Source organism: Girardinichthys multiradiatus, chromosome 11 (assembly GCF_021462225.1).
Source record: "Girardinichthys multiradiatus isolate DD_20200921_A chromosome 11, DD_fGirMul_XY1, whole genome shotgun sequence".
NCBI lineage: Eukaryota > Metazoa > Chordata > Actinopteri > Cyprinodontiformes > Goodeidae > Girardinichthys > Girardinichthys multiradiatus.
This window is the reverse complement of record NC_061804.1, coordinates 36,955,280-36,970,165: the sequence shown is the minus strand read 5'-3', so window position 1 is coordinate 36,970,165 and position 14,886 is coordinate 36,955,280. Positions and strand designations below refer to the sequence as shown.

At 38.9% G+C, this 14,886-nt stretch overlaps 1 protein-coding gene and 1 long non-coding RNA gene across 2 annotated transcripts in view; one reads left to right on the top strand and one right to left on the bottom strand.

Moving 5' to 3' along the window:
* LOC124876344 (ryanodine receptor 1-like) overlaps positions 1–9,351 on the top strand; it is a 69,800-nt gene extending 60,449 nt beyond the window's left edge. Inside the window, exons 91-107 of the mRNA XM_047379015.1 lie at positions 890–971; positions 1,063–2,384; positions 2,488–2,570; positions 2,824–2,983; positions 3,092–3,178; positions 3,330–3,602; positions 6,075–6,205; positions 6,322–6,364; positions 6,436–6,569; positions 6,663–6,723; positions 6,806–6,952; positions 7,049–7,183; positions 7,270–7,426; positions 8,302–8,366; positions 8,455–8,555; positions 8,632–8,683; positions 8,774–9,351. Coding sequence (XP_047234971.1) covers positions 890–971; positions 1,063–2,384; positions 2,488–2,570; positions 2,824–2,983; positions 3,092–3,178; positions 3,330–3,602; positions 6,075–6,205; positions 6,322–6,364; positions 6,436–6,569; positions 6,663–6,723; positions 6,806–6,952; positions 7,049–7,183; positions 7,270–7,426; positions 8,302–8,366; positions 8,455–8,555; positions 8,632–8,683; positions 8,774–8,869 — 3,129 coding nt within the window. The 3' untranslated portion in view covers positions 8,870–9,351. The remainder of the gene's footprint in view (positions 1–889; positions 972–1,062; positions 2,385–2,487; positions 2,571–2,823; positions 2,984–3,091; positions 3,179–3,329; positions 3,603–6,074; positions 6,206–6,321; positions 6,365–6,435; positions 6,570–6,662; positions 6,724–6,805; positions 6,953–7,048; positions 7,184–7,269; positions 7,427–8,301; positions 8,367–8,454; positions 8,556–8,631; positions 8,684–8,773) is intronic.
* LOC124876347 overlaps positions 1–14,886 on the bottom strand; it is a 38,807-nt gene that overhangs the window by 11,580 nt on the left and 12,341 nt on the right. The window lies entirely within an intron of this gene.

Sequence of the window (14,886 nt, the reverse complement as noted above, 5' to 3'; positions counted from 1 at the left end):
AATGGGTGAATGACTTATTGTTGTGTAAAGCGCTTTGGGGTTTCTTGGGACTTGATAAAGCACTACACAAGTGCAGGCTATTTACCATATAAACTAGAGATGCATTTATCATACTTTTGTAGTCTATAGTCTACTTCCAAATTAAGTTTTTCGTTAAGCCTTCCTGTTACTTGTCAATAGTCTTGCTCTCTCTTGCTCTGACACAGCCAGAATAAAAAGCAGGCATGTCTGGACATGTCATACAAAATACAGTTTCCTTTTACATTGCTTATTACATCTCTATCCTTTAACTTCATTTTATAAATCTAAGCTAACGAAAAAGCTAACTTGGGCAAAATGGATCTCTGGGTCAAGTTATATTTATACCCCAAGGGAACAAAAAACATTGCTTATTAGTGAAAGGTTTTTGGACACTTTGGTCAAGTTTATATTATAAAGCATCAATGATCAAAATGCTACAGAGTTTAAGTTTAATTGTGTAGAAAACAAATATTTGCATTTACAGCTATTTTGGGGTTGCCAGTAAAGTCAGCTGACATGCCAAAACCAAAAATTGCAACTAGTTAATTTCTATTTGACTTTGTTAGTTTAACTATTTTACACTTATGTTTTTTTTAACAACGGTTCAGTTTTGTTGAAACATTTCACCAAGAAGTTTGGATCAGTTCACTCATTTTAAATAATGCAGTTACAACAAAAGCAGTTGTTTTCTATACAAAATATCCACCATGTAGACCTCTATAATAAGTTGAATCTGAGTAGTATGTTTTCTGAGATCTCTTGATAATTCCTACTTGTATATTTGATTTGTCCATTGACTATAATATATTACCTACTGTATCTGTTTAAAGAGTCCTGACGTCATTACTGCATGTCTCTATGGTCACAGGACTCTAGCCAGATTGTTCTACTGAAGGAGCTTCTTGACCTCCAGAAAGACATGGTTGTTATGTTGCTCTCACTATTAGAGGGTAAAAAACTTTTATAAATTGCCAAATAGATTTGATTGTTATATGCCTTTAAAACCCTTGCCTGATGTTTTTCTTTCTTTTATTGTTTTAGGAAACATAGTGAATGGTACAATTGCTCGCCAGATGGTGGACATGTTGGTGGAGTCCTCCAGCAATGTTGAAATGATTCTCAAGTTTTTTGACATGTTCCTCAAACTGAAAGATATTGTAGCTTCAGACGCTTACCGTGATTACGTCACCGACCCCCGAGGGCTGATCTCTAAAAAGGACTTCCAGAAGGCCATGGACAGTCAGAAGCAGTACTCTCCCTCGGAGATACAGTTTCTTCTGTCCTGCTCAGAAGCAGATGAAAATGACATGATCCATTATGAGGAGTTTGCCAATCGTTTCCAAGAACCAGCCAAGGACATTGGGTTCAACATCGCAGTGCTGCTCACCAACCTTTCTGAGCATGTGCCCCATGACACCCGACTGCAGAACTTCCTTGAGCAAGCAGAGAGCGTACTCAACTATTTCCGCCCGTTCCTTGGCCGCATTGAGATAATGGGTGCCAGCAGAAAGATTGAGCGCATCTACTTTGAAATCAGCGAAGTCAATCGCAGACAGTGGGAAATGCCACAAGTCCGAGAGTCCAAACGGCAGTTCATCTTTGACGTCGTCAATGAGGGCGGGGAATCCGAGAAGATGGAGATGTTTGTCAACTTCTGTGAAGACACTATCTTTGAGATGAATATCGCATCACAGATTTCAGAGCAGGAAGAAGAGGAGAAGGGAGAAGAGGACGATGAAGGAGATGAGGGTGGGGCCGAGGGAGTAGTGGGTGGGGCCGCAGGTGGAGGAGGGGACGAAGAAAGTAATGGTGACGAAGGTCGGCTCGAATCAACCTCAGCCTTTACAGACTTCCTTCATAGCATGTCAAGCTTCCTGAGCATCTTCACCTTCCGTAACCTCCGCAGACAGTATCGCAGAGTCAGAAAGATGACCTTTAAGGAGATCGTGGTGGCTTTGTCCACGTTCTTCTGGGCAATCCTAATGAGCATCCTACACTTCATTTACAATGTGTGCAAAGGCTTCTTTATGATCATCTGGCAAGCGTTGTTTGGAGGTGGATTGGTGGAGGGAGCTAAAAACATCACAGTCACAGAGATCCTAGCAAGTATGCCAGATCCCACTCAAGATGACGTGCATGGAGATGGTCCGGGGGAGATGGGGACAGGTGAAGAACAAGACACTGGAGGGATAACAGACACCGGGGAGTCGGGGAGCGGTGAAGAGGAAGAGGAGGATACGCAGGAAAATGAAGGAGGAAGAATTCCAGGTATGGATGCTCCAGGTGGACTTGGAGATATGGGTATTGAGGAACCAGTTGAGCCTCCGACTCCTGAAGGCTCTCCCATTACAAAGAGAAAAATGGTAAGTATTAAGTTTGACAGTACGAATATACTGCATAAGGCTACATGAGAACCTGCCAAATTAATATTAGGGATTGCATTCTGGATGTTCTGTTTCGCTACAGCCGCCAGATGAGTCTAATGCAAGCCAAAAACCACCTGAGCCTGCTCCTGTGGAAGAAACTCCTCCAGAGCCAGAAAAGTCAGAGTACGATTTAAGTTTTTTTTTAATTATTATTCAGTGTTTTTGACAAAAATTGCCTTAAATTGAGAAATAGACAAAAACCTAAGTATTAGAAACTAAGTCACAGATATTCATCAAAGCAAAGCACACAAAGGACATCCAGAGTAAATAATTGTGACACATTGTGGCACATTAAGCAAGACAGAAGTGGGGGCCGTGTTAATTTGATGTTGGATAACCTAAATTATCCGATAAAATTTGTGTGTTTCGTTTTCAGTGTTGAAACAAGAGAAAAAACTGAGAAAGAAGCCAAGAGCAAAGAAGAAGAAAAGCCAAAATCACCAAAGACATGTCCAGCCAAAAAAGAGAAGAAGCTCAAGAGGCACGAAGGTTTTCAAATCTGGGCTGAGCTGGAAACTCAAAGAAATAAATTCATGGTGAGGGAGTTTGTACTTTTTGTTGAAAAAAGTCCAAACTTGTCCTGGCATACCATGAAGGGATTCTGAACCTGCTGAAAACCAAAAATATGTATCTGTCTTTACCAGAACTACCTCTCCAGAAACTTCTACAATTTGCGATTTTTGGCCTTGTTCCTTGCATTTGCCCTGAACTTCATTCTTTTGTTCTACAAGGTAAAACAATTTCCATTTTTGTATAAAAATTGTTTTCAAATGTTGTTCAACTTGCACCTGAATAAGATTTTTAGGCAGTCTACCTAACAAAAAGACTGATATTTTGCTGCAATAGGGTTTATGGTTTGTCTTGTTCTTTTGTCACTTAAAGGTCTCTGATACTCCGCCTGAAGGGGAGGAGATGGAGGGATATGGACTGTCAGAGGGAAGTGGGCTGTTCGAAGGTTCTGGCTTGTTTGAGGGATCTGGGGATGAAGCTGAAGGATCTGGAGCAGATGGCGGAGGAGAGGAAAATGAAGAAGATGTTTTACTTTATTACTATTTAGAGGAGAGCACTGGATACATGCAGCCCACACTAGCATTCATAGCCATCCTGCATACAGTCATTTCATTCATCTGTATCATTGGTTACAACTGTTTGAAGGTAAACTTACCTCAGTAAAACAAAACACGATTGCACTTACTACAGTGTCTTACAAAGTATTCATGCCTCTTGAATTGTCCACATTTTGTAAATGCATATACACTACCAGTCAAAAGATTTAGAACGCCTTTCTCATTTAATGGTTTTCTTTAGGTTTATGACTATTTACATTGTACATACAGGGGTTGGACAATGAAACTGAAACACCTGTCATTTTAGTGTGGGAGGTTTCATGGCTAAATTGGACCAGCCTGGTAGCCAGTCTTCATTGATTGCACATTGCACCAGTAAGAGCAGAGTGTGAAGGTTCAATTAGCAGGTTAGGAGCACAGTTTTGCTCAAAATATTGAAATGCACACAACTTTATGGGTGACATACCAGAGTTCAAAAGAGGACAAATTGTTGGTGCACGTCTTGCTGGCGCATCTGTGACCAAGACAGCAAGTCTTTGTGATGTATCAAGAGCCACGGTATCCAGGGTAATGTCAGCATACCACCAAGAAGGACAAACCACATCCAACAGGATTAACTGTGGATGCAAGCTGTCTGAAAGGGATGTTCGGGTACTAACCCAGATTGTATCCAAAAAACATAAAACCACGGCTGCCCAAATCTCGGCAGAATTAAATGTGTAGCTCAACTCTCCTGTTTCCACCAGAACTGTCCGTCGGGAGCTCCACAGGGTCAATATACACGGCCGGGCTGCTATAGCCAAACCTTTGGTCACTCATGCCAATGTCAAACGTTAGTTTCAATGGTGCAAGGAACGCAAATCTTGGGCTGTGGACAATGTGAAACATGTATTGTTCTCTGATGAGTCCATTGGGGTGTTTTGGAGGAGGGAGTCAGGAAACGTTTTCCTCCACCAGTATCACGTAATGACCTTGCACTATCCTGCAAGAAGAATGGCTTAAAATCCCTTTGGCCACTGTGCAGAACTTGTATATGTCATTCCCAAGACGAATTGACGCTGTATTGGCCACAAAAGGAGGCCCTACACCATACTAATTATTGTGGTCTAAAACCAGGTGTTTCAGTTTCATTATCCAACCCCTGTAGATTTTCAATGAAGGCATCAAAACAGGGAATGAACACGTATGCAATTATGTAGCAAACCAAAAATTGTAAAATCATTTAAAATATGTCATATTTTAGAAACCCTAAAGTGGCCGCCCTTTGTTGTGATGACTGAAATATTAACCTCAGGCCGTCTCTCAATGAAATTCTTTCAAAACTCTTTGGAAAACCATTTTTGACCACCTCATGAAGCTCAGGGAGAGAATGCCAATAGATCAAAGCAGTCACCAAAGCAAAGGGTGGCTAATTTGTAAAAATCTAAATTATAAATTATAAAAATTTTATTTATAAATGAGTTTTTTCATACTTTCTGTTTACTATATAATTCCATGTGTGTTTATTCACAGGTTTGTTGTCTCTAGTGAGAATCTTCAATTTAAATAGTCATGATAATAAAGAGACCCATCAAGTGAGGAAAGCGTTCTAAAACTTTTCACTGGTTATGTATTTTAATTGCAGCTATGGCTGTGTTTTTAGGGTTGTTGTCCAGCTAGAAGCTTATACTCCAAACCCAGTCTTAAGTGCTTTCCGGCCTCTAACAGGTTTTCTTTCTTATTCACACTCCATTTATCATCATCCATCTTTATATCAACACTGACCAGCTTCCCTGTCCATGCTGGAAAAAAGCATCCCCACAGGATGATGTTGCCACCATGTTTCACTGTGGGTTCAGGATGGTGTGCAGTGTTGTTCTTTTTTCTGCATATACAGTTTTGCATGTAGGCCAAAAAGTCCAGTTTTGGTCACATTTGACCACAGCTCCTTCTCCCACAAGTCTTTTGTGTCCCCTAGCTGGTTTCTTGTCAACTGAAATCAGGATTTTTTTATGGCTTTCTTTGAGCAATGGCTTCCTTCTTACCAATTTTCCATAAAGGTCAGGTTTGCGGAGTACACAACTTACAGTTATCCCGCCGACAGATTCCCCACCTGAACTGTGAATATCCGCATCTCCTCAAGAGTTATCATGGACTTCATGGCTGCTTCTCTGATTGATGGTTTCCTTGCCAGGGTTGTTAGTTTAGGTGTCCAGCCATAAATTGGTAGGTTTGCAGTTGTGTCATACAACTGAACAGTTCTCTGTGGAATGCGTGATTCTTTAAATCCAAATGCAGCCTAAAGGCAATTAAGAGGCTGCATTAAATTGTATTGGGGGTACTTGGGTAAAAGGGGTTGAAAATAAATGCATACCACACTCAGATGTTTACTTAAAACATCTACTATTATTATAAAACCTTTTTAAAACCATGTATCATTTTCCGTCACTTTACAATGATGCACTACTTTGTGTTGGTCACATATAATCTGAAATGTATGATTGTAACTTGACATGATGTGGAAAAAAGGGGAATGAAAACTTAAGTTAAACAAATTTTAACTTCAGTTTGGTATTATCAGATCCCGTTGGTGATATTTAAAAGGGAAAAGGAACTTGCAAGAAAGCTCGAGTTTGATGGCCTCTACATCACAGAGCAACCGGAGGATGATGACATCAAGGGCCAGTGGGATCGCCTAGTCCTGAATACACCGTAGGGAGACTGAAGGAAAAAATGCGTGTTTCCTTACAGATGCTGTTAAACATTTCTGAATTTCAGAGGTTTTTTTTGTTAATGCAGGTAATTATGTATGCTGCTTGTCTTTTCAGCTCTTTCCCAAACAACTACTGGGATAAATTTGTCAAACGAAAAGTGAGTAGACACTTGATTATGGTCAGAAATCTTATGCGCTCTAATACATAACTTAATGTCTTAATGTCCAGGTCCTGGATAAGTATGGAGACATCTATGGGAGAGAGCGAATCGCTGAGCTGCTGGGAGTTGATTTAGCCTCCCTGGATGTCAGTCAACAACATGAGAAGAAACAAGAGGAACCAGACAACTCTGTCTTTGCATGGTAGGGTATAGTTTCACTAAAAAACAAGGAAATGGGTCATATTTTCACTTTGGACTGAAAAAAGTAAGTATAAAAGCATGTTTCATCTTTTAGGGTGACCTCCATTGACATCAAGTACCGGATTTGGAAATTTGGAGTTGTGTTCACAGATGGTGTAAGAAAAAGAGAAATTGTATATTTCACATTGTGCTTCATTCACGGCATTGATACTCTATTTTTCTCTTTTCTTCCCGTAGACTTTCCTTTATCTTTGCTGGTACCTGGTGATGTCCTTGTTTGGTCATTACAACAATTTCTTCTTTGCCTGTCATTTGCTGGACATTGCCATGGGTGTCAAGACTCTGCGCACTATCCTGTCCTCAGTTACACACAATGGCAAACAGGCAGGACCAGAATAAAATAAAATAAAACAATCCTCCAGAATGCATCTTTAGTTTTAGTCTGATTGTATTCATTCATTTTTATCCTGTGTGTTGTAGCTTATGATGACAGTGGGCTTACTGGCTGTGGTGGTGTATCTTTACACCGTCGTTGCTTTCAATTTCTTCCGCAAGTTTTACAACAAGAGCGAGGATGAAGATGAGCCCGACATGAAATGCGATGACATGATGACTGTACATCACTAATGATTGCAAATGATGGCTGTTTTTACATGTATGTCACCTCCCAGTTTATGTTTATGCAGTCTTCTCCTTTACAGTGTTACCTGTTCCATATGTACGTGGGTGTGCGTGCTGGTGGAGGCATCGGAGATGAGATAGAGGATCCTGCAGGAGATGAATATGAGCTTTATCGAGTGGTCTTTGACATAACTTTCTTCTTCTTCGTCATTGTCATTCTGCTGGCCATTATTCAGGGTAAAGACCATGCTATCCTGAATGATGGTTTTTAAATGAATAATATCTAAAGACAATAAAAACAAGCTTTTTTGTTAAATCTACCTGAAATAGAAATGCACCAGGAAACCAGCTTGTGACCAGAACCAGACAATTTTCAGCTGGAGAAGAAAGTCAGAAATCCAATCTTTTACTAATCAGTGAATGAACCGTGGCTAAGCAGGTTGCGGTAACAGCCACACTCTTTGGTGTGGATGCCATTACTGAGGGAATGAGGCTGAAATTTAACTGTTTTCAGCACCATGGAGGTGCTAAAAAGTGAAGGCAGAAGTACAGAAGTGACAAGTCCACACAAGCCAAAGGTTCATCCAGGCTTGGAGAAAGTGAAACTTCCAGCAGGACATTGCTCTGTTTTTTTCCATTAAAGCTTTCAAACTCATGTTTGGGAACATGCTGGATTTAGAATAGTTAGCAACCTTTTAGCAATTTCAGAGTTAAGGTTAGGATTTAAATTTTCTATGGATGCTAGTTTTGTTAATCGTTAATATAAGATGCTGAGGTTATTTAAAGCATCAACTCTAAATATTTTGTCTTTTAAAATAGAAAAGTCCTGTTTTATAGCATTTACTTTCTCATACATTCCTCTGCTCCTAATAGTTATAGAAAGTAGCTTCTCATGGCACAAAAGGTAAAAAATTTTATTTAACAACTGTTGTTAAAATCTTCCTATGTTATAGATTATAAAGCGAAATTAAAGTCTGGCAAAATTGATATCAGCAAAACCGGAAAAATCGGCCACAAACCTCAGATCGGTGCATCTGTAACATTAAAATATGTTTTGTATGCAACAATGTTTTAGCAAAACTGACTTTTGAAATATGGTACACATACTTCAGGTCTGATTATTGATGCCTTTGGAGAACTCAGAGACCAACAGGAGCAAGTTAAGGAGGACATGGAGGTATCGTAGAATCCTGTTACTTTTTAATTGATACTTTAAAGGTCATATGGGAAAGTATATTTATTCTGCATTACTGTTTTTTGTGCAGACAAAATGCTTCATATGTGGCATTGGAAGTGACTACTTTGATACGACACCACACGGCTTTGAGACCCACACCTTTGACGAACATAACTTGGCCAACTACATGTAAGCATCTCCCCAATGTTGCAGTATTTGCACAAGTGCAGATGAGAACAGAATGATATTGGAGTTTTATTCTCAGGTTCTTCTTGATGTATCTCATCAACAAAGATGAGACTGAGCACACTGGGCAGGTCAGTCTAAGATGTCAATTTTAATTTTTCTAAACTGTTCTTTTGGGGTTTGATGTTTGAAATTCCTGCTCCTGCGTCTTCTGGTTGCAGGAGTCATACGTGTGGAAGATGTACCAGGAGCGATGCTGGGACTTCTTTCCTGCTGGAGACTGTTTCAGAAAGCAATATGAGGATCAGCTTTCCTAAACTGACAAATAAAAAATGTTTAGGTTTGGAAGGAAGCCTGTGCCTAAACCGCAACTCTAATCATCTAGCAAGCCACACTGCACACTCACCTATGCAGCCTACTTTCTCTAATGCTCTTAATCTAATCTTCCCTCCCTGTCATCTGTTCATCTTCTGTCTGATGATCATTATATATCTTCTCTTCTGACCCATCCTCCTCATTCCTCTTTTAGGACCACTCATTTCCATCCAGAATAGGTTATTTTTAGAACTCAGTGATTTTAATGGTTGACAGTACGTAAGGTCAAGTAAGCACACAATGCACATGTATGTAATAACATTAAAATCTTTATATGGAGCCATAGGTTTGAGCTTTATAAGTAATTTGTTGGGCATCCATTTTCACTTTGTGATTTATTAATTTTTTTATTTCCAGTTTGTTGATTTTAAAATGTTTGAGTTTAATTCATTGTATTCTTTATTAAACCTTATGTGTGGATTTGTAGATAAATCTGTGAGCTTTCACATTGTATTTAGGATTATACTCTGTTACGTCATACCTACCTGCCTGTCAGCCATCTGTGACCAAGTGTAAATCATGGATCACTAGGGATGTGGCTGCAGTCTCATTTTCTATCCACCACTAAATGAACACTTCAAATGATGACTGATGGAGTTTAGATAAAAATTCAGAATGAAAGACTGACCTTCACCGCCTCCACCTTCCAATAACTCTTCCGTGTGTCTCCCGGCCTTCCAATCAGCATTCTGTCTGCCTGATTCTCCATCCAATCACCTTCCGACGCCTTGCTTTTAAAGGACCTTCAGCAGTGTTCATCCTCGCTTGTCAGTTGAGCTCCTCCACCATCTTCCTTCCCATCTCCTCCCGGCTTCCTCGCTTCCTGGCCGCCAATCCCCCACCAGAGTCAGATCAGGGGGTAGACATCTCTAAATCTAAACTTTACAAATGTTCATCTTAACTCATGTCATTCTCAGCATTCATGTCTTCCTCCCATGTCCGAGCGCCAAAGGAATAACCATGTAATTTCTCATCATTAAAACTTTTCTAATTGCCATCCCTTTTCTTGTGAGTCTTTTCAGAGTGAAATTTCTGATAACTCGGGAAGCTCCACAGGATCAAAACAGTCCAAACACTTATAGATCACTAATAAATATTTTACAGATATGTTATTAATTCATCTGTAAACACATTACAAATCATTAATAAGTGTTTATAATGCAGGGATTAGGTAGAATATATTATATGCTACAACATATGTTTAAATATTTTGTTTACAAGGAAATAACATATCATGCTTTTAAATCCTTCCCTTTCCTATTATATATATATATATATATATATGTCCAGATGTGGTTTGTATAAATTGGAGCTGCAATGTTTTGGTTTGAATTTGTATATATGAATTATTGTAGCTCCTCAAGTGTTCATTTTACTCATTTTTTAAGCTTCCTTTTTGATCGTCTCGTTTTGTTGCGGTCTCTTTGAGTGCAAATGAGGCCCCCCTACAGACTGCGGAGCCTTTCTCTCCACCCCGTAATTTGTAATCCCATTGCTAATGTTACTGACAATATTTTTACACAGAGGGTTATCTATATTATAACCAAAATTAGTATTTCATAATTTTACTGTAAAGGTTTGGAGAAATACACAACTACCCCAAGGGTAGTATAAAACAGAGTCCATGTCGGGCAGATGGCATCCCATAATCCTGTGTGTTGTCCTCACAACCCGTGATACTTCCTCTCCTGTGCAGTTCCCTCACCACACTGTCATGCTGAGACACAGAGTGCTTTCCACTGTGGCCCTGCAGATATCTGTAAGCAGCTGAGGAGATGAAGAAGAGCTGTTGTTGTACCTTCTTCAACAGGCGAGGGGCGTTTCCGGTCCAGGAGAGGTCAGAGGAGATCTGGATGCTCTTGCACTTTAAGTTGTCCAGACCACTTCCCAGGATCTCATTGACCTCACCAAAAAGAAGCGTTTGTGGTATTTTGTTGGGGTAATTGTGTATTTCTCCAGAAACCTACAGTGAAATTATGAAATACTAATTCTGGTTATAATATAGATAACCCTCTAATATAATCTGAAGAGATTGTGTTGTCACCTCTCATGGTTTTGGAGAAATAAATTCCTGAAAGTGGGACAAATGCATATAATGGTTGAGCATTTTGAGGTATTTTGACAAGATATTTCTCCAAAACTGTACAGTAAAATATTAAATATTTATTCTTTTACATAAAACATGAATGTGAAAGTTGTAAAAATGTAATTAATATAAATGTTCTGTAGGTTACTTTTCTGTTTTCCTCCTATTTTCTCAACCGTTGCCAGGATCGGCGTCCTTTCTGCTCCATTACCCGACGCTAATCTTTAAGAGAGAGCTAGTGTCGGCTGGCGTGACAGCGTATTTCTGACTATCGGCTCACTTAACTGCAGTTTTCTTCTGTACAGTTGATGTCTCCTCACTGAAGCGACGCTGCAAACCCTGCAGTTCGAGCAGAAGTTCAGAGATGCGGGGGATCAGAGTCTGCTGCTTTAGTCAGCGCTAACCAATAGGGAAACGTCTTACAGCGTTCGTCTTTAGGCCCCGCCCAGAATGTTCATGTTTCCAGAACTCAAAATTCGTTGAGTTCAACCAAAAACAGAGAGCGTCAAAACCAAAAAAGCAGGACTCGTAACCAAAGATTTTTGACATGCGCAAATAAAAGTTTATGTTTTGCAAATAACTTTTTTCTCTTTGTGAGAAAAAATGAGTCATTTTAATCAAAAAAAGTTTTATCAAACAAATTTTTTTTTCTCCCCAAAATAAAATATTCCATTTAAAAAAAAAAAATCGTTACAACTCTGAAAGTTTTGATCACAACTTAATATTTTTTGATTGAGATTAGTTTTTTTTTTATTGAATATTATTTTTTTGATTGAGATTAGTTTTTTTTTTATTGAGATTAGTTTTTTGTTTGATTGAATAATATTGAGACAAATTTAACTCCATATCAGACAGATGGAGTTTTTCGGCTAATCCTCCTTCATACTGGCCAAGGTTGCTGAAACACTCCTCCCTGACATACTTTGCGCAAATGAAGAGGGCTTTCCCCACTGATGTCAGCACGTTTCCATGAAAAACAAAAGCAAAACAAGGCTCTCCGAAAAGGTTCTGATCCTGGGGGAAGGTGTAATGACTGGTGTGGGTTAATACACCCGACAACACAACATTTAGATCTTTCAACTTGAACTACAAGAATACTGCAAGAAAAAAAATGGCAGATTCGCTAGATTGGTTCACCGGAAGTCCATGACCATTGTTGGGACCACAGCCATGGTTACAATGTGAAAGGCCAGTACAAACTTTCCTGGAACTTTCAAAATAAATTGCATTAACCTACTTCTGGCACAGCCAGGAAATGGGGAACTGCGGACTTCCTGTGATGCCACTGTCCAAATAAATGCACCGCTCTTGCTACATCCTGCCTCTTCTACGCGGGTCACACAGGGGCCTGGACAGAGAGACACAGCGCGCAAATGTCTCTTTGCTGGCAAACAGGCATAAACTCTTCAAACTGGATTCAATGGTGTCATAAGATCATCGATCATATGCACTAAGTTAAGTACAGAAAGAATAAATTACTGTCTGTGTATCCGGTATTTATTCATGAAAGGGGATAATAATTAAGGTACAAGCCTTGCTTGACTTTCTCTCTCTGAGGCCTGCAGAAGCAAACTGTGTTCCAGAGGAGTCCCCAGTAGAGATGCTGTCTCTACAAGCCGAGTCTGAAGGAAGAACAATGGTTATGGTAATGTGCAGTTGGTTGGTGGACAGAACGAGCTGTCTTTCATCCATAGCTAACCTTTTGTTCACGGAGCTTTCTTCAAACGTCGTCGTCGCCCGGACAACTCCTCCTCAACACAATTCAAATGAGATTAGGGTTTGGGCAGAGAGATATTTAGGATAAAATGATCTAAACATTTTTCATTTTATGAAGTTTGGTTTTGTTTGTGTTGAACTCAGCTATCTTGGTGCTAGCAGGCTATCTGCAGCACACGTGCTCAGCTTTGTGTTCTGTGTTTGTGTGTTTTTAAAGTTAAGACACACTTTATGAAAGGGTGATTTTAAACAGAAGATTGATCATAATGCGCCGTCCGCGCTTATGCATTTTAACCCTTTTATTGACGGTATTTTTAAAGGTGTGTGTTTGATTCTGGTGCTAAGCTATCAGCTTCTTTGTTAGCTTTAACTGCTAACAGCTTAGGACACGTGCTTGCCTGGTAAAGAATATTTACCCAGAAAGGTTGTTAGTTTTCAAGCTAGTAAATAATAATCCCTAAACATTATTTTACTAAATCTGATAACTAAGTAAACACCATTAAGCCCCATTTCTCCAGAAAGATTTGGCTCTTTTCCAAAATACTTCCTTAAATATTTTACCATCCCCTTAATAATATTTATTTGAATATTATTTTAATAAGTAAAGGCATCCAGAAGTTTGGTTTTATTCAGCAGATCATTCTTAAAACATTATTTATCTGATCTTGCATTGTGAATGGTTGTCTAAAGGTGTGCTGATTATTGCCTAAGTTAGTTCCAAGACTAACTTAACTTCATTTCCAGGTTCTTCAAGATAATCCTTCTTTCTCAAACATAAATAACATTGCATGGTAATGTTGCATCACTCTTTTGGTCATGATTTCCAATCATCTTTAATCAACTTGTTGATATTGTACATAGCCTATTAGTCTTCGTTATTCTTTAATTCTGCTTGGTAGATTAGTTGGATTGTTTTAGCATAATAAAGAGTTTGTTGATTGAAATATGTTTGACTTTGAGTTGACTTATTTTTGTTAATAAATTCTTGTATTTTAAGAAATTGTGTGAATTCATTCCATATATGTGCAGAGTTTATGCTGTTCAATAATGTCAGAGCTCGTCTCACACCTTTCTATTTTGTCCTAATACCATCGCCTTACTGGGCTGGTATTCACAGGACAACCCTTAACAGACCGTAATATTATTTGATAAAATATTAAAATATTAATATTAAAATATTAAATAATATTTTCAGATTCACAATCACAACACCATCTTTAGAAGTTACACTGAAAATACTGTCACGTAATAGAGAGCGAAACGCAATAGAAAATGGAAAAAACTGAACAGATTGACCAAATATGATCCCAAAAAGCATTTAAAAAGCATCTAATTATATCATCACAGTGACTCAATTTCAGATACTCCCAATACACAACAAATATGTTTAAGAGCTAAAAAATTGGATTTTGCATGATATGTCCCCTTTAAATATACAGGTGAACAGATGTGACTCACTATTTGGCAAGAAAAAAAATGGTCAGTTTTCTCTCTTTCTCCCCCCCTAAATAATGCATAATAAACACTTATTGATTTGTACAGATGAATTAATAACATATCTGTAAACTATTAGCAATCTATAAGAGGAGCCTTATTGTAAAGTGGTACCTAAAAGAGTACCTTGCCCAGTTAAAATGCCAGATTGTGCGATATAAACAAATGAGATCATGATAAACCATTTTAAACATTTACCCACTTTTAATGTGACAAATATCCTGTGCAATTCAACTGAAACCTTCAGCTTTCTGGCAGACATCTGAAGGTTTGTGGTCAAAACTAACTGGTATTTTGAACCGTTCGTTCGTTCGTTCATCCGCCTCAACAAAAACAAGAGTTCCATTTCAAGAGAAGTAATCCCACGCAGAGATAACCCTAACCCGAACGGTGAAGAGCATAGACTCCACCGGGTCTTTAACGTTAAAATTGTTGGCATGCTCTGCCCCTCAGTACTGCCGAAATTATTACAGAAATTAATAGTTGATTGCTCCAGAGCTTGGTACTGATACACCCAAGGCCTGGTCCCAAGCTGGGTCCCAGTGGCTGGAAACCTCTGATAGACTACCGTCACCAAGAATTTATAAAGTGCTGTGGATTTCTTTGTACGCTTCTCCTGACTAATACATTTACAAGTTGAAATGCTTTGGATCCTTTTTAACC